The sequence below is a fragment of the Gallus gallus genome, chromosome 5, assembly GCF_016699485.2.
Source record: "Gallus gallus isolate bGalGal1 chromosome 5, bGalGal1.mat.broiler.GRCg7b, whole genome shotgun sequence".
Lineage (NCBI taxonomy): Eukaryota > Metazoa > Chordata > Aves > Galliformes > Phasianidae > Gallus > Gallus gallus.
Window position 1 is genome coordinate 37,196,401 of NC_052536.1, and position 16,634 is coordinate 37,213,034.

At 42.9% G+C, this 16,634-nt stretch overlaps 2 protein-coding genes across 7 annotated transcripts; one reads left to right on the forward strand and one right to left on the reverse strand.

The window, feature by feature from the left end:
- Window positions 1-556: 556 nt before the first annotated feature.
- On the reverse strand, window positions 557-8,899 carry FAM161B (family with sequence similarity 161, member B). 6 transcript variants are annotated; one of them, XM_004941784.5, is made up of 9 exons: window positions 8,871-8,899; window positions 8,517-8,741; window positions 6,760-7,322; window positions 4,833-5,170; window positions 4,314-4,441; window positions 3,878-4,045; window positions 3,290-3,389; window positions 1,842-1,972; window positions 557-1,593 (listed from the first exon to the last, which is right to left on the reverse strand). In XM_004941784.5, the coding sequence occupies exons 2-9, from the start codon at window positions 8,663-8,665 to the stop codon at window positions 1,503-1,505; spliced, it is 1,668 nt and encodes a 555-aa protein (XP_004941841.2). In that variant the 5' UTR covers window positions 8,666-8,741; window positions 8,871-8,899; the 3' UTR covers window positions 557-1,502. The 6 variants fall into 6 exon arrangements, with proteins under 6 accessions (XP_004941841.2, XP_046797923.1, XP_015143152.2 ...); XM_046941967.1 differs by having other exon boundaries at window positions 8,517-8,763; XM_015287666.4 differs by lacking the exon at window positions 1,842-1,972.
- A 203-nt stretch (window positions 8,900-9,102) lies between these two features.
- Window positions 9,103-16,622, forward strand: COQ6 (coenzyme Q6, monooxygenase). Its single transcript, XM_421257.7, has 12 exons — window positions 9,103-9,277; window positions 9,592-9,723; window positions 10,474-10,532; window positions 11,028-11,151; window positions 11,595-11,725; window positions 12,093-12,200; window positions 12,290-12,352; window positions 12,638-12,745; window positions 13,453-13,655; window positions 14,724-14,839; window positions 15,260-15,426; window positions 16,476-16,622. Exons 1-12 carry the CDS (start codon window positions 9,118-9,120, stop codon window positions 16,503-16,505), a joined length of 1,401 nt encoding a protein of 466 aa, XP_421257.5. The 5' UTR covers window positions 9,103-9,117; the 3' UTR covers window positions 16,506-16,622.
- Window positions 16,623-16,634: the final 12 nt, after the last annotated feature.

Sequence of the window (16,634 nt, forward strand, 5' to 3'; positions counted from 1 at the left end):
TTATGGCTCCTGTGCAAAGATGATGAGTTTATATTGCTCCCCAGCTAATGTAAATGCAGTGCTGCTGTTGGTAAAGGTATTACAATTTGGAGGTTCTTGCAGAAGCAAGAAGGTGAATTTCAGTCTAGGGGACAGCACTCAGCAGATGCGTTGTGTAAAATGCTCAACTGAAAAAAAGAGAAAAAACAAACAAACAAAAAACCCCCCACAGGCCTAAGCTTAGATTTGTAGGAGATTCTTTGCATCAGTAAAGACTGCTGAAACGTAACATAGTCAGCTATGTGTCAGTATGAACTGATTTCTGTGAAAGTGTTACATAGCAGCCCAAAACTAAATTCTAAGTTGTAATGCTTCGTTATGATTTTCAAAGCCACAAACTCAGTTTTATGTACCTATCTAATATGCTAGCTGTTACAGGTACTGGTTTTTTTATATGATGATGAGGCAGAATTGTTATGGAGAAATGGATTGAGCTAAAGAAGATGAAGACAACACAACTTCCATTTACGTGTGGAAATGATTGATGAAGAAAGTGGACAATGCAGGAACACTGATAGCCATTGTAAAATCTTTTAATCTCAAAGTGTTTTGACATCACAGCCGTCAGAAAACAGGTGGTAAGCATTTATATTTTTGAGATGCTTATTACTATCAAGTAAAGGAAGATGACCAGTGTGTGAACTATACCATTTAAGATGCCCCAGGCACTTGAGTACAACACATTGACAGGTAATACCTAATCTTGCTTCCACCGAAGTCCATCTTTGATATCACAGTAATAGTAGAATTAGGACAATAGCAATCCAAAGTTCTGCATTGCTTAATTATAACCTTAATAATTTTGGTTGTTTTTCAGACCAAATTAATGACCTGAATTGGTAAGAAATTAAAACTGAGTTTCAAATAATGGATTTACGTGAGAAATTTTAATATAGAAAGACTATTGCTTTTTCCTAATGAGAGGAAGAAGTAGAGCTGGTAATGAGTGAACAAAGAGTTAACAGGCCAGAAAAGAACCTCCTCGTGAAACTTCTTCCAAGGTAGGTCAAGTCATGCTATTTTGTGTAGAAACTTTGCTTAAAGTCATTCAACCACATATATCTACAAACTAATGTCTGGCACATTGAGAGAACTTTCCCCTTTCTGTGTGCTTCCCTGACGTGAACATAAGCAGCTGACATTAGAGGATGTATTTCTTCAATCTTTTATATCTACTTTTATCCAGAGATAATGCTTCGACCTTTTAAACTTGGTTTGTTTGTTTTTGTTAAAGAAAGGGAAGTGGCTCACATGAGCAACACCCGACTAAAAGAGGCTGCGGTGTTTGCAGAACTGGACGAACTGTGACCTAAACAGCAGCCAGTCTTTTTCTTCTTTATTAAGTTTTCACAACTCACTTAGCCCAGAACAATTATTGTCAGCCTAAAACAGAAAGTTCCTGAGGAGTAACGTGGGGACACATTAAAAATCATGAGATGATTGATGGATTCTTCAGCTAAATTTTATGTTGCCATTTCTTTTCCCTTCTGTTCTTCTTGAGGTTCTCCTTCCTGTATAGTACAGTCGTCCTTTTCACTCTGAAGCTTGGGCAACCTGCAGAAATAGTGCTTATCTAATACTGGAAATGGTTTGCAGTACTTACGTGCTGTTTACCCCATAAATAAGAAATACAGAGACTGCCTAGCTGTCATAGAAACTAAGATAGATAAAACATGATGCTTAATTAAAAAGGAGTGGAGTTGATTTAATTTTACCTATATTACCTAGTACAAACCAGAATTACTTTATGAAAAATGAAAATATTTCCAGTCAAAGACACAAAAGCTCTGTTGCATTATTACCTGTGAATGTCAGATTCTTCTTCCAGAAAGCCAGCAGCATCTTTCCCTTTTTTCCTTACAAATTCTTCACTTAGCCCAACCTGCTGGAGGGTGTGCCTGTAGCGACGCTCTGCTCCTTGACGAGCATCATGCTATCAAATTGAAACTTAAACAGTAAACATGTAGAACAGGGGCTTCTCTATAAGCCAGCTTATGTTGTTTTAAAGTTTGGGGCTGACACTGCTAATGAGAACAACAGCAAAGCCCCTGTCCAGAATTTTTGTCTACCATAGAGAACAATATCGAAATTGAATACAGGTAGAATGTTCTCAACAATTATCAAAGCTGGAGCTCATATTTTCCTGCCTCTGTTCTTTTTTTTTTTTACTTCCCTCTTCTGTTCTGCTTCTACAGCATACAGTGGCACACTTGTGTCTGAATCCTGACTGACACTCAGATTGAGAATATGTGCTGAAAGGGTTGTGAGAAATTCTGGAAGCATATTGGCCTACAATTTGTAAGCACTAACCACAAGGGATTTCAAAAGAACTTGTGAAATAGCTTCGTATCAGCTTGTATTCAAGAAGCTGAAAGCAAAGCATCCTGGGTCTTACATTCTCATTGCCTCCACATAAACCTCACAAATTAATGCAGTCTGAAATGAGGCTTTCCAGAGGTAGTGGGCAGTTTCTAAAGATTAAGGTGTTCTATATGGTAGGATAAAATTATAGTTTCCAAATGAGTTAATGCTATCAATACTGATGAATTCTCACCAATGTGACAAAGAAATGTTACCAAAATTTATCATACAAACGTGTTCTCTGTCTCCATTAATCACTCACCTGAACAGAAAGTTTGAACCAAGAGGATAATTCTACTGAAGACACTAAAATCAGCATATAGCTATACATTGTCAATATGTCTCTTTTTAATCTGTCAACTCTGCAAGGAGAAAGAACTGAAAGAGGAAACCCTGGGAAATGTAATTCATAGAAATTAAAGTCTTTAACTATAGTTCACCTGCAATATAGATTTGGAGATTTTCCTGTGTGATGGTGATATGTGCTGAACAGCCAGCCAAGCTTGCAGATGATAGAAGTGATTCTACCAGAGAGGATGCTTTAAAAATGGAAATTTCTAGACTGTAGACCATGGTATTCAGATGCAGAATGGAAAGTCATATAATTTCTGGTGTGAAAAGGCCTTAATTTTGATCAGACTATATATTTTGATTGCAATATATACTAGGGGTTGGAAAGTTCTATAATCAAGTAAGTACCAGTGTTTTTTAAGTCGTGGAAAGGGATTTTCATAACATCTGTGTGGCTGTCCCATGTGTAGTCCACAGACTCTACAAGCATTGGCACCTTTCTAACTGTGAATGACTTAAGATGATTTCTTAGTGCCTGTCCTAAATCAAAGACAATGTATCCTGTCACCCAGAGACACTTGGAACTTTGACCAGTTACCTTGGAGACTTGTTCAAAGAGGTATGGTCTGTTCTTGACTCGCAGCTGCATTTCTTCCAGCTCCTTTCTGTACTCCTTTGTTCTTTCTCTCATATTTTGCCTGAAATGAAAAATTTCCATGTCCAAAACAGGTTCCCTTCAGACTGTAGCTGATGGGGAAACAGGAATTTTCAATAGCTATTTAGTCCTTTAATAATAGCACCGAGATTCCAAATGTGGTTCCCTGTGATGGGCAAAACACTGCTTTTGCTACCATGCTACACACCACTAGCAAGCTTTACTATTTAGAGTGTAAGCTGGAAGTCGAGGTTCACATTTTTACAAAACCTTGTCTTATGTGTTTTATGTACATTACCAAGGGAGACATTAAAGTTGTACAAATCAGTCTCTACCAATGTTAATGTAAAGAAAACTATTATGTGTGGAAAGGGTAGTGCTTGTGAAGAAATGCGTATGAATCTGGAATGGGTATAGCAGCTAAAGGTTAACTCTAAGAAAACTCTTAGACCAGACTCCTCCCAAAAAATTACCTGATAATCCCCAATTGCCAAAGCAAGCAGTTATATCTGTGCAGAATAGGATACTGACCGGTTCTGTTTCAACTTCTCCTTGTGTGTTTCATCCAGACTTTTATGTGGATCCAGGGCTTTTGCTCGGCTGTTCACTGACTTGCGAATAGCTTGACATTTCTTTTTCTGTTTCTCTAGCCAATAAATTCCTTCTTTGTCTCCTTCCTTTTTGCTCTCTTGGGAGTATCTGTATAGAAGAAAGTAAGTAATGAGCTCACTTCAGAGTTCCAGACTGCATGCTGGTTGGCAATTTCACTTTTTGCTGCTCTCCTTAGAAGATTACAGATTTCGTGTGTAGCTCCCAAATTGACTGCAAGGCAAGACAAGAATTAGTGAGGAAAGAATAGCCACAGAGAAACAATTAGGATAACTATTGTCAGTGTGATAAGGGAGAACATAACTCTCCATTTCAGTCACTAGGTGTTGTATGGTCTTGTAGACAAAGTTCTACTTACCTAATAGCAGCTTCCCTTTTTCTTGTTGCATCTGTAATATGCACTGGAAGGGTATTGGAAGAGAGAGAGGAAAGTGCGGTCAAAGAGTGACTTTTTTGCACGGAAACCTTGGAAAGCTGCTGAGAATCCTGAAAGAAATAGAACTTTGTTCAGTGTAATTGTTCACAGCACAGAAGCTCCTCTGTTTTTTGTCTGGTAATGAGAACAGTTGGAGGTATGTGGGCAATGCACTCGTTCTTCTTTCTTCCATCAGTAGGGATTTACATGGAGAGGGGCTGAGAGATGAGCAGGAAGAAGACTTGCTTAGGGGCATGGAAGGGAAGCTGAGCCTTAGCTGCCATAGCTCATCTCCTTGTTCTTTGATTTGTCCTGGTATTCTGCAGTACTCCTGAGATAAATACCAAGCTTATAGGTCTCACTAAAGGACATAAACTATTATAAATAAATGCTATACATTTAAGAACTTGCCATCAGGGAGATGAGGGAGAACAGTACCACCGAAATATCTGGTCATCTCACCTTTATCTTTTCATTAGCTTCTCTCTGCCTGCCACGGAGATTGGAGGTTCGTAATTTGAATGGCTTAATTCGAGTTGCCTCTTTGATTTCTTGTCTTCTTACTGCTTCCCTCTGAAATGCCCAATAAAGTTCTTCAAAATCTGGTACTGTTGGATTAATCCTTGGCTTGAAGCTGAAGCTTCTATCCTGCAAGAAGCCAAGTCTTTCCTGCTTAGTTTTAGTGGCAGTTCGGGACTGAGGATCCCTCCGACAGTTGCTAGTATCTATTGGAGCTACAGAGCTCTCAAGCAAATCCTTGGCTCTCATCTGAATGCGGATTTCTCTGTAGAGTTCAGCTTCTAATGAATTAAAAACAGCAATGAGAAGAACACAAGTGATGTAAAAGGCTGCAGAATTGCCACTGCACAACTTATTTATTTTTTTTATAATGGCAACTACTCACATAAGTGCAAACAGGTAAGCAGGTATTCTCTTTCCCCACTTTCCACCCCCTTCTCTCCCTCCAAGTTGAAAAAAATCAAAGGAACACAAAGAATGATGGTTGTGTCTCATTCTCAGGCATTACGGCGTATCTCTTTCCATCATCACAATAAGTCAGTGAACAGGCCTCCTATTCCTGTTCTCAGTGGTTCCAGGTCAAGGTTCTATTTTTCATAACAGACTTGGTGTCCCTAAGGCTGACTGTGTGATACAAACAGGCTTTTCAGATGTGCTTGTAACAGATGATGGCTTTTCTATCTAATGTGCAGCAGTTTGTCTACGCTGAAAAAGATTTTAAGTAAGGAAGATATGGGTGTAACATCAAACTATGTCCTTTCATGTGCAGCACTAAATATTTATGAAAATGAAGACAAAATAAGAAATGTTTTGAGTGTGTTTATGTGTTCGCACCGATTGAGGTATGAAATGCTCATTCCCCCTTCCTTCTCATGTAACAGGCAGAAACAGAAAATGGTTTATCCTTTGCTCTCTTTTCATATTTCTGATCTACTTAATTGAGTACACTACAACGTATGTTTTTCTGATGGTGTTGTACTCAAGAAGGAATTGATGGCAAGTAGCTTAAAAAATAATAATGAGAAAAGCAATGATAACAGTCACAGGGTGGGGTTTGGAACCCTCAGGATCTTTAAGGTCCATTCCAATATAAGCTGTTCTATCTGGTTTAACCCGTATAGTCTGTATTGTTTACTTTTAACTTGCAATTGTGAGGGCTTAAGCCATCTGAAAAAAAAAAGAGGATCAGGAAAACTTCCTCAGCTGTCTCTCTTGACTAAAATGGTCCAAGCACCTTCCTCACTTGTTTCAGGAGTGCGACTGAAAGGTATCAGAAAACATTAGAGAAGGGCAGGAGACGCTGAACTACTGCACTATTGCTTAGAACTGGACTAATGGCCTGATTTGGGCCCAGGGAATATTTTTCTCCTAGGAAATAGTTCTGTGCAGCTCAGATGACTTGAGTGGGAATAAAAATATCAATTCTGAGATACTGCCTGGACCTCAGACGCTTTAAGCACTACATCTGTCTTCATAATTGTACCGCACTTCATGCAGGTCCCTTTAGGCTAACCAAAGGAATTCACTTCACGGAAGGATTCCTAAACTATCATGACATGCAGCAAAAGGAACATAGAAATCTGAGCAGCTCAATGTATCCTCTGGAGTTTGGCAGTGGTGCAGAACTGCCCCTGCTGACCCTAATACAAGACTTTAAATTTTGGGACGCCCTATTCTAAGAGTCTCTAGATGAAATATAATGACCAGTAGTATAGAGGAGACTAGACAATACCAGAGGGTGTAATTATGTTGGCTTTATACTTCAAGTGATGTAATGGAGGCCATGGTTCTACCTCCTAGCATTGAGATGGCGAGGGACAGTCAGGGGGGTATTGTTTGTTTTGTTACAGGAAGAGCCCGAGCACTTTACCTTTGAGTTTATCTCCAAGAAGTGTGTCATTAGTTGATCTAGGAACTTTTCTATTGACTTTCTTCAGTTTGGAGCTCTCATTTGGGGTTGCTGCTGCTAGGAACTTTTGTCTGATAGCTTCTTTCTTTTTCTCCTCCTTTTCCAGGAAACTGAAGGGTCTCTGAGTGGAAAGTAGCAGCTCCTTTCTTTTCTGTGTTGCTATTTGCCTGCGAACCTCATTCTGTTCCATTATTTCATGATAAAGGGGAAGAAACACATGGGCAGGTACAGGCTGTGCCCGGAACTGTTTCTGACATTCAGCTTCATCCTGGCTTTGCCTTTTGTTTTTCAGTTTGTCTAGTTCAAGAAACATGTTAGACTTCATCAGCTGGGATTTTTTGCGAGCTTCCCGCAGTGTCATTTTGAAGGGCTGAGGGATAGTGATGGAAGGAATCCAGGGAGATGAAGCACTTTTTGGCCTCAAGCGGGGTTTAGGAAACAAGTGAGGTTTTTGTTGATCCCAGGTACTGTCCGAGGTGAGGTCAATCAAAGAACGGGATTGCCTTTTGTTACCAGATGTATGACTAAGACAAAGACATTATGAAGGGGAAATAAGGGAAATCATTAAAAAACTGAAATAAAAGAAGGGAGATCTGTTGATTAAGAGAAAGACACTGTAGGCTGACCTGGTGGTCAGAAGACAGGCCTAGGCCTCACTGTTCTCAAGCTCCGAGTTTTGCTTCGCTACCTAAGCTCATAAGCATAGCTTTGCTTATTTTCAGTTTCCATATAGAAAATGCAGTTGCGACTACGTAGATTCCTAATGCAATTTATTGTGCTGCTAGTACACTGTTGCTATGAAGACCGTAAGTTAAACAGAATGTTTTAGCTTCAAGGATATTCAACATAAGATACCAAATCGGGAGAGGCAATTAATTAAGCAGACAGATGCACAAACCCTAACAAAACAGAAGACAACAGTACCAAACACCAGAGCTCCGAAGACACAGATGAAAGGATGTCTGCAAGTTCAACTTTCAAGAGGTTTGGCTGGAAAGTTTGTAACTGTTAAGAAGACAATATAACTCATAATTAAAAAGAAACAAACACACGATTACCACGGGTCTCACAGAAACAGAAAACCTCTCATAGGATGTTTGAAGGGTGAATGTGGGACTGGCTAGAGCTATTACGAAACATTTAAGGAAGGATCAAATGCAAGGGAAGGATCGAGGTGGATCGGAGAGGACTAAGCACAGACAAACAGGGAGGCACTATGAAAGGGAAGCGGCCAATCGTGTGTAAACAGGTGGTTGCTGCAGTTTGTGCTATCCTGTTCTTTATAAACTGTGTTTCTCATTTAAGAGGGTGTGATCTGCTAGTGAACTTCAAGCTGGACTAATCCCAGAGGACAGTGCTGGAAAACCAGGTGCTGGAGAGACCACAGTTCTGAAGGTTGGATGCTGGACAGAAACACGCGTGCACGTTATCTGCTAGCAAGTTTCAATTGGCAAGCAGGAAGGGGGTCGGCCATTTGTGCTGTTCATGCCGTATGTGAATGCTGTTTGTGTGGGCCCGTGTTCGCCTCCCACCATCGCATCGGTGAACCTTTAGGGCGGCGTGCTGGTACCATACACACGTGGACAGGGCGCACGCGTGTGCTCATCGCGGGATCCACGGTGCTGCGTTACTGCTCGGAACTGGGGAGGAGCTGCAGGATTTCCCCACGCGTCCTCCAGTGCCGTGGATTTTGCTGTCCTTAAAGGGTGCCGTCCTACCTGAGCACCGCACGCAGCCTGGCCCGCAGCGCGGCCGCCTCCCGCGAGAGGTCTCCGAGGTCCTCGTCCTCCTGGGAGGCGCTGAGGTCGCTCCCTAACGCTGCCTGGCACAGCAGGCCCAGTTCCAACAGAGACCGGTGGCTTTCCATCCTGGGGCCGGTGGGTAGACGGGAAAGGCACGCTTCGCCCGTTAACGCTGGAGGGGACTCGGTTATCCCGTGTCACCTGGGAAAAAAATCAAGGGGAGCTGCGGGGGTGACTTCCAGAGTCAGGGGAGGGGGCAATCGCTACCCTCTGCTTTCCCCGCCCCTCCCGGCTCAGATCAACCCCACCGAGCACGGACGCCGTCCTCACCTGCAGGCCGCCACCCAAGCATCGCGCCCGTCTCCCGCCAATCAGCGAGGCTGATTGTGATTTAGGCCCGCCTCCCGGCGTAAGCAGCCAATCAGAGTCCGAAATGGGCATTCCCTCCCGCTCACTCATTGGTGATCCGGAAGAGCTGTTTTAGTCGCGCTCTCCCTTCGGGAGAGGTACCGTTGTCATGGTTTCCTCGCGCGACTTCCGCCCGCGATGCGACGCTCGCGACGTCACTTCCGCAGCGATGGCGGCGGCGTGCGGCCGGGGCCTCCTGGCTCCGCTCGGCGGGCGGCTGCGGGCCTGCCCACGGGCATCGCTCCGCTCCCTCACCTCCGCCGCGCCGCTCTACGACGTGGTGGTGTCGGGCGGCGGCATGGTGGGCAGCGCTATGGCCGCCGCGCTGGGTAAGGCCGTGACCTTCTCCGCAGCCGCCCGGGGCCGGGAGCGCGGTCAGAGTGCAAATAGGAAACGTTCGTTCAAAATGAGAAAGCTTAATGCATGCCTTGGCTGTAGGGGCGTTATCGTGTACGAAAGGCTGTAGTCATAAAGCTGAAAGGTACTAAAGCTCAGCTGGCTGCTCGGCCTGCCCTGTAGCGTGCTTCTGCATAAGGCTCAGAACGTCTAAATACAAAAACACACGAAGTTATAGGTGCAGAATGAAGAAGCAGACATCTGACAGGGGCGTTGTGGCAAAGCAGGCTGTGTTTGCTTGTTTAAGGGCACGATATCCATTTCCATGACAAGAAGATTGCCTTGCTGGAGGCTGGGCCTAGGAAGGAATATCACTTACCAGAGAGCTACAGCAACAGGGTCAGCTCCATCTCCCCCGGATCAGCCACCCTCCTGAGCAGTACGTATCGCTTCCGTTCTGTTCTTGGTGTTCTGAACTGCGTGTCTGAGCTTTCTGTTCTGTTCAAACAAAACTCCTTTGAGCGTGTTCTGCCTTCGTCATAAGCGCAGTTGTTTGGCTTCGTCTCTCAGTATTATAAACGTTGAGTTGCAGTGATTGGATTGGATTACCCTCTCTTGGTGACGAGGTTCCACGTTCCAGTGGCTCAGCCTGATTTTTTATATCAATATACACATGTACATGTGTTTACATTGTGTGTTACTGTCTGTGATACTGGGCTGGCTAAAGGTTGTGAAGGGCTCCCTGTAGCACCTAGGATGCCTTGTTCACAAAATATGCATCATTCTCCCATGGTTAGTGCTTGCAGTCTGGTAACTCACTTCTGAACAATTTCCATTTCAAAGCCTTGATTTCATACGGAGGAAGAAATATTATAAACAGTGATGGCTGTGACTTTTTGTCTCTGTTCTGTTGCCCAGTGAGAGTTGGTGTGTAAGTGGCAGCATTTGGGGAGAAGCCTTGTGCCTTAATGCTCACATTAACAGCAGGACAATGTGATGCTGGAGCTGGGAAAGCGCTGACTCGGGCAGCACTGGCTCTGCTTAGGCGTAGTGGAAGCATAGCCTGGACAGATGATGCAGTAGTTAGTGATACGTGGTCAGTGAGAGAGGAAAGCACAGAATGAGCTTCAGTTTCATTTGAGTCTCAGTGTCACTACGTCAACCTATTTGTGTCCTCTTTCTGTTTTAGGTTTTGGTGCCTGGGATCATGTCTGCAACCTGAGATGTAAACCATTCCGACGCATGCAGGTGCCATACCCAGGGCTGCAAATATATTGTGTTTGCCTGCTTTGAATTCTCAGAAATACTTCCATTAATAATGCATAGTTTATTCCTTCTTTGGCAAAGGGCAGGCCGTACTTTTCTCTGGGGAGATAACTGTTCTAAGAGTCGTGATGTTACAAGGTGAAAGGCTGATTCCTAATGGAAGCTGTAAACGTGGAGGTGTAGGTCCTAGTCAGGAAAGACAGAAATAAAGGTAAAGGTGGTAGGGTAGCATTGTGTGTTAATTATGCAACAGGAAAACGGAGTGAAAAAACTTTCTGTTTTCAGTATTAGCCTTTGGGATTAATCTAGAGTGTTGCCTGAAAGGAATTATGTGATGTATTTTAGTGGCTTAGAGTGGATGGTAATTCAGGAGATGTCTTTCTGCATTCCTAGATTGACGCGTTCTTTTACTGTTGGGATGGATGTTTCCATGTTCTCTGTTTGTTCTGTAGCTTCATATAATGTTTTTCTTTGTAGGTGTGGGATGCTTGTTCTGAAGCCATCATCACTTTTGAGAAAGATGACTTAGATGACATGGGTTACATAGTGGAGAATGATGTCGTTATGTCTGCTGTTACAAAACAGTTAGATGCAGTAGCAGGTAGTGGATGACTTCTTTAATATTTTATTTCCTCAAGAGAGCTTTCGATAACTTATCTTCTCTTGTGTACACTAAGTTAAGAGAGGGAGAAAGATGATTTATCTAACAAATAACTCTGGGACGTGGGCAGCTTCTTGAAATGGGGGGAGTGGAGGGAGAAATCTATCAGCTGTAGGCTACGCAGCGTGAAGACAGTTGCATGTGCTATTCACCAGCACACAGCTTCTCTGAAATAAGACTTACTAGATGGATGTATAACATTCTGTTTAGAGCGGGCTTTGCATTGACAGTTTGTCAGATGTGTTCATTCTTGCCTTGAGAATCGTAGAGCGTATTTTTAGAGTGCCACTAAAGGCATGCGTGGCTCTTTGCTGCTGTAGTGATGTTTCCTTTTTTCCATGTCTGTGTCATGCAGTGACCATGGTACTTTGTGTTCCCACCAGACCGGGTGGAGGTTTTCTACGGGAGCAGAGCAGTCGGGTATACCTGGCCCCTTCCCTCTCACAGCTGTGACACAAGCCCTTGGGTCCAAGTTGAGTTAGCTGATGGACGCAGACTTCAGACCAAACTGCTGGTAACTAAGCTTTTTATTTCTGTTGCTCAGGCACCATCTCTTGCCCAAGTCCTTTCCACTGGATTTGGTTCTGATTCCGTGTGTGCCGCTCCACCCACGTGGAGGGCTTAAGTGAGGTGAGTTGCTAACTCTGTCAGAGGTGCTAAGGGACAGACACACTGAGTAGCCTTTTCTGTACCTGATGCAAGAAAACTGTGTTGAACTGCAGAGGAGCAGAAGGACCACCCCTTCTGGTCTGAGGGAACTTACGTTTTCTTCTTCTGTATAAACAAAAATATATGTGCATGCTAATGGCGGTTTGTAGACGGGAATGTTGGCTTTCTCAGGAGCTGATGAAGAGGTAGCTCTGCATCTCTTTCTTCCACAGATTGGTGCGGATGGCCATAACTCTGTAGTCCGGAAGGAAGCTGAAATTCAGAACATTGAGCATCAGTATGACCAGTCAGCTGTGGTGGCAACTCTTCACTTGTCTGAGGTGAAATTCTACAGACCATCTCTTGTCTTCTGCTTAAGCAGATGATGTTAAGTCACTAGTTCCTAACTGTCCACTTCTTTCCACTGTAGGCCACAGACAATAACGTAGCATGGCAGAGGTTCCTCCCCACAGGGCCAATTGCACTTCTGCCAGTAAGATACCTCATGGTCTCTGTGTTTTATACTTTTTAGTATGTTCTTTTAATAATTTGTCTTCTGTCTGTGCCTTGCTCTGCCTGTTTTGTCCTTCTGCCTTTGAAGTTATTTCCCTTGCACTTTATCCTTCGTATTTCCCACTTGTGGTATGTTTGGCTGGGAAAGTAACGTGCATTTGGACTGGTGTAGGAAGAAGAGAGTGAGGAAAGCTTTGCATTGTTTGTTTGTTTGGTTTTTATTATTTTTCTCCTGATAATTACCCTTGAAATCTTTTGTATGCAGCTGTCTGACACTGCCAGCTCTCTGGTTTGGTCTACATCTCATGAACACGCTTCAGAACTTCTCACTATGGACAAGGAAAGTTTTGTGGATAGCATCAACTCTGCCTTTGTGAGTATCAGCCTTACAGCAGTTATGAGGCTGGCTGTTGCAATCATGAGAAGTACCATGGAATCCTACAGCTTAAAGGATAGTAATGGGAAAGATGGATTCTCAAGCTGCTTCTTCTGATAGGGGTGATATTAGAGGACATTTGGCCAAAAAAGGATGACCCTTTGGGACTGATTTAAGTTAGTTCTGAAAGGTATGGTAGAATTTGAACTAAATTTCTGAACGATGGGAAGCATAGGCTTATCCTAGTTGAAGACTTACATAGAATCATAGAATGACCTGGGTTGAAAAGGATCACAATGATCATCGAGTTTCAACCCCCCTGCTATGTGCAGGGTTGCCAACCACCAAACCAGGCTGCCCAGAGCCACATCCAGCCTGGCCTTGAATGCCTCCAGGGATGGGGTATCCAAAACCTCCTTGGGCAACCTGTTCCAGTGCGTCACCACCCTCTGTGTGGAAAAACTTCCACCTAATATTTAACTTAAGCCTCCTGTATCTCAGCTGAAGAGTATTCCCCCTTGTCCTATCACTATCCACATGTCCTAAAGCACTGAAGGTAGTTTTTTCTATTATCTATTTTTGTCTAGGTAGTTAATTGAATAACTGGAGCTAGATGAGATTTTCTTTCTTTTGAGTTCTTTTATACGTGCAGTGTGGGTTAACGTCTAAAGATTTCTTTCTGTTTGTTTGTTTGCTTGTTTCAGTGGAGCAACGTAAACCATTCTGACTTCATTGATGCTGCTGGGGCCATGTTTCGATCTGCTCTTTCACTTCTGAAACCCTCAGGGACTGCGGTGCGTCAGCTGCCCCCAAGTGTTGCCAATGTAGATCCAGAGAGCAGAGCTGTGTTCCCTCTGGGGATGGGACATGCGACAGAGTACGTCAGGCACCGCGTGGCTCTCATCGGGTAAGGCCTCTGGAACAGCTCCTGGGTGAGTGAGTGGTGTGTGGTTAGAAATGGTGTGAGCACAGCAACTCCCTCTTAAGATATTAGATGGTTAGAAATGCATTTGTAGCTGGAGTCTGACTTTATCCAGGCCATTTATATAATTTGCTCTTGTGTCAACAAAAGCCTTTTGTATGAATAGCTCTCTGCCTGTCGTTTATGCCTTCTGTGTAAATGGGACAGTTTTCCTTCTCTTGTTTGTGTAGCCCAGTGAAACAGTCCAGTGTCTCATGATGGACCTGTGCTTCCCCACACATAGCAGCCATTCTGTATGTCAGTTGGAGTGTTAGCTCACTTGTCTTGAGCACAAATGACAAAACTTACAGATAATTCTGGATAGGATGTCATAGGCTTTTGTACAATTGTCTATAGAAAGAGGGAAGTACCTCATCTTTTACCTTCTAAGGCTGAATGTACATTTTTCTCCCCTACAGCTGCAGTATGTTGGTAGCGTATAGTAATTCTTTATGCCGTATTACATTTCCAATACAGTCTTTCTTTCCACTGAGTCACTCTGTGCCTATGAGTACTCTGTGCTTTATATCCCATTAACGTCTTAAGTGCGTGATCTTACATTTCATGCTCAGATTTCATTACTTTAAGTGATGTGCTCAGCTTCTTTGCAGATAAGTCTACTCATAATTAAAAAAAAATCAGATTCTTTTAGGTGATACATCACAACTTTATATTCGTTATGCCTCTCTGCTTTTGTTTGTGAAATGTGTTGGTGATATGCTTGCTCTTGTGGCACTGAGAAAAATAGTAAAGCCTGTTTCACATGTGATTTGACACTGGACTTTAGCTGGACACCTCTTTATAATTCTACCTTTCTGAGCTACTTTTTGCTTACCCTTCTTTTTCTTGCTTCTTGTAGCTGGAGAGGTAGGCAGACAATTGAGCACAGAGAGGTACTGGATGAAGCTGTATTTGCTGCTGTAAGATCACGTTAATTGCAAAGAAGTGAAGAGTTTGTCAGCCGTTTGGCTTTCTTCAAGAAGGGTTATAATCTTCTATCCTCTCTTGCTCTAGGGATGCAGCACACAGAGTCCATCCACTTGCAGGACAAGGTGTAAACCTGGGTTTTGGTGATATTGCATGTTTAACTCATCACCTCAGTGCAGCAGCCTTCAACGGGCAAGATCTGGGTAAGGATCAAAGACAGTGAATTGGCTGTGAGATGTTTAGCCTTACAAGCCTCTGCTGCTACCATCAGGATAAGCATCATCTGTTTGGAGGTTGAGCTTGCTGCTTTTTTGCTTAAAAGACACACGCATCTTTGAAGCAAAGCTGTTCTTCTGTTCATTGGAGCAGTCAAAAATACTTGGATGCCATTCACATCCTCAAAACCTAAAAAAATGCTTTAGAAAAGCAAAGCAAAGATCTGCAGGATGGTAGTTAAGGGTGGTGAGACAAAAACAACTAGCTGATGGACTCAAGCCTATATTAAGATGGACCCTTTATCTGTTCTGTGTTTTCAGTTATCTGTGGAGACTGCTATATAGATAAGATGCACAACTGTTTGTGGCAATTCTCTTTTAATGTGAGTATTCAATTCTTTCTTCCAGGATCCTTAAAACATCTCTTAAGGTTTGAGACAGAACGTCAGAGGCACAACGTCTCTTTGATAGCTGCTATTGATTTACTGAAGAGGCTTTACTCCACGAGCCTTTCTCCCTTGGTGTTGCTGAGGACATGGGGATTGCAAGCAACAAATGCCCTGCCTCCTGTCAAAGTAAGATTCTTCCTTTGTACACAAACCATTGAAGAATTTTTGCAGTGAAACATTTTTTGGTTGGAAAATGCTAAGTTGTTCAAACTGAGGTCTTGTGTTGTGAATGAGCCTGAGGATTTCCTTCATAACTTGTGGCTTGGTGGCTATGGGTTTCCTCTGCAGCACAGGGGAATATGAAGGATCTCAATCTATACTCTATGTCAGTAACTGTGGGTCCAAAGTCACCAGTAAAGAGTCACTTTGGCTTTATTTTGCTATGGAATACAAACATGGAACTTTGAACTGCGTTCCAGAAATGCACTGTGAAAAAAACAGCCCTCTGAAAACAAACCTTCCTTCAGAGTAAGACACAGGGTGACCTGACAGATGTGGGGTGTGACTTATGCAGATATCTGTTTCTGTGCTGTTCTGCCCTGTTAAGTTGTCCTCTCCTGGCTGAAGTTGAAGCCTTCAATGGAAGTTACCTGAGAAGGTTCAGACTTAAACACAGAACTTCTGTTTGCAGCCTAACTGCCAGAGTTTTGCACAACATTGATGTACTTGGTGGATTTTCGTGATGTTCATTGAGCCACCTGCCCTCAAAGCTCCCACGTGCCTTCAAATTAGATTTCTCATTTCTGAATTTGGCTGTTCTATTGCACAAATCCAGTCACCTTCTTACTGTTAAACACAGATGGCCAGTTTCCTGTGCATTACATTACAGTAAGACACTAGGCTGAATTGATGTCTCTGGTTGTACTAAGAGCAGTATGCTGCTGCTTCAGTGCTTGGTGTTTATTCAGTTTCTGTGTTGAAAGCAGAAAGCCAAATGAAGGCCTCTTTTTCCGAGCACAGAACATGTTGGTTATGTCTGTTTTGCGCTATTCAAGAAGGAAAGGAACGCTGTAACTTCTTTAATTTCCTTGCATACAGGGATAGGTGCTTTGCACTTAACTAAAAGGCTGAGAAGAACTCCTGTCCATGTGGAAAGGGGAAGGAGATCATAGCTGCTTTCTGAAATGTACACTTATCACCAGTTTACAAATTACTTTTCTTTCTCCCTTTTTTAGGAGCAAATCATGGCTTTTGCCAGTAAGTGATCCATTCTCAGTTTGGAACAGCAGTTTGCCAGTGTGTGCATTATTTTTATAAGGACTTTGAACGATACAATTTTTGAATGGTGTTATCTTAATTTAACAATAAAACTGAAGTATTGAGCTGTGTCTTAC

Coding starts and splice junctions, on each gene's coding strand:
- FAM161B (XM_040701978.2), bottom strand. CDS start 8,665: ATGGAAAGCCACCGGTCTCTGTTGGAACTGGGCCTGCTGTGCCAGGCA. Junction 5,171..6,759: donor TCTTGGAGATAAACTCAAAG/GTAAAGTGCTCG, acceptor TTAATTCATTAG/AAGCTGAACTCTACAGAGAA. Junction 4,046..4,313: donor AAAAGGGAAGCTGCTATTAG/GTAAGTAGAACT, acceptor TCTTCTATACAG/ATACTCCCAAGAGAGCAAAA.
- COQ6 (XM_421257.7), top strand. CDS start 9,118: ATGGCGGCGGCGTGCGGCCGGGGCCTCCTGGCTCCGCTCGGCGGGCGG. Junction 12,353..12,637: donor GGCCAATTGCACTTCTGCCA/GTAAGATACCTC, acceptor TTTTGTATGCAG/CTGTCTGACACTGCCAGCTC. Junction 13,656..14,723: donor CACCGCGTGGCTCTCATCGG/GTAAGGCCTCTG, acceptor CTCTTGCTCTAG/GGATGCAGCACACAGAGTCC.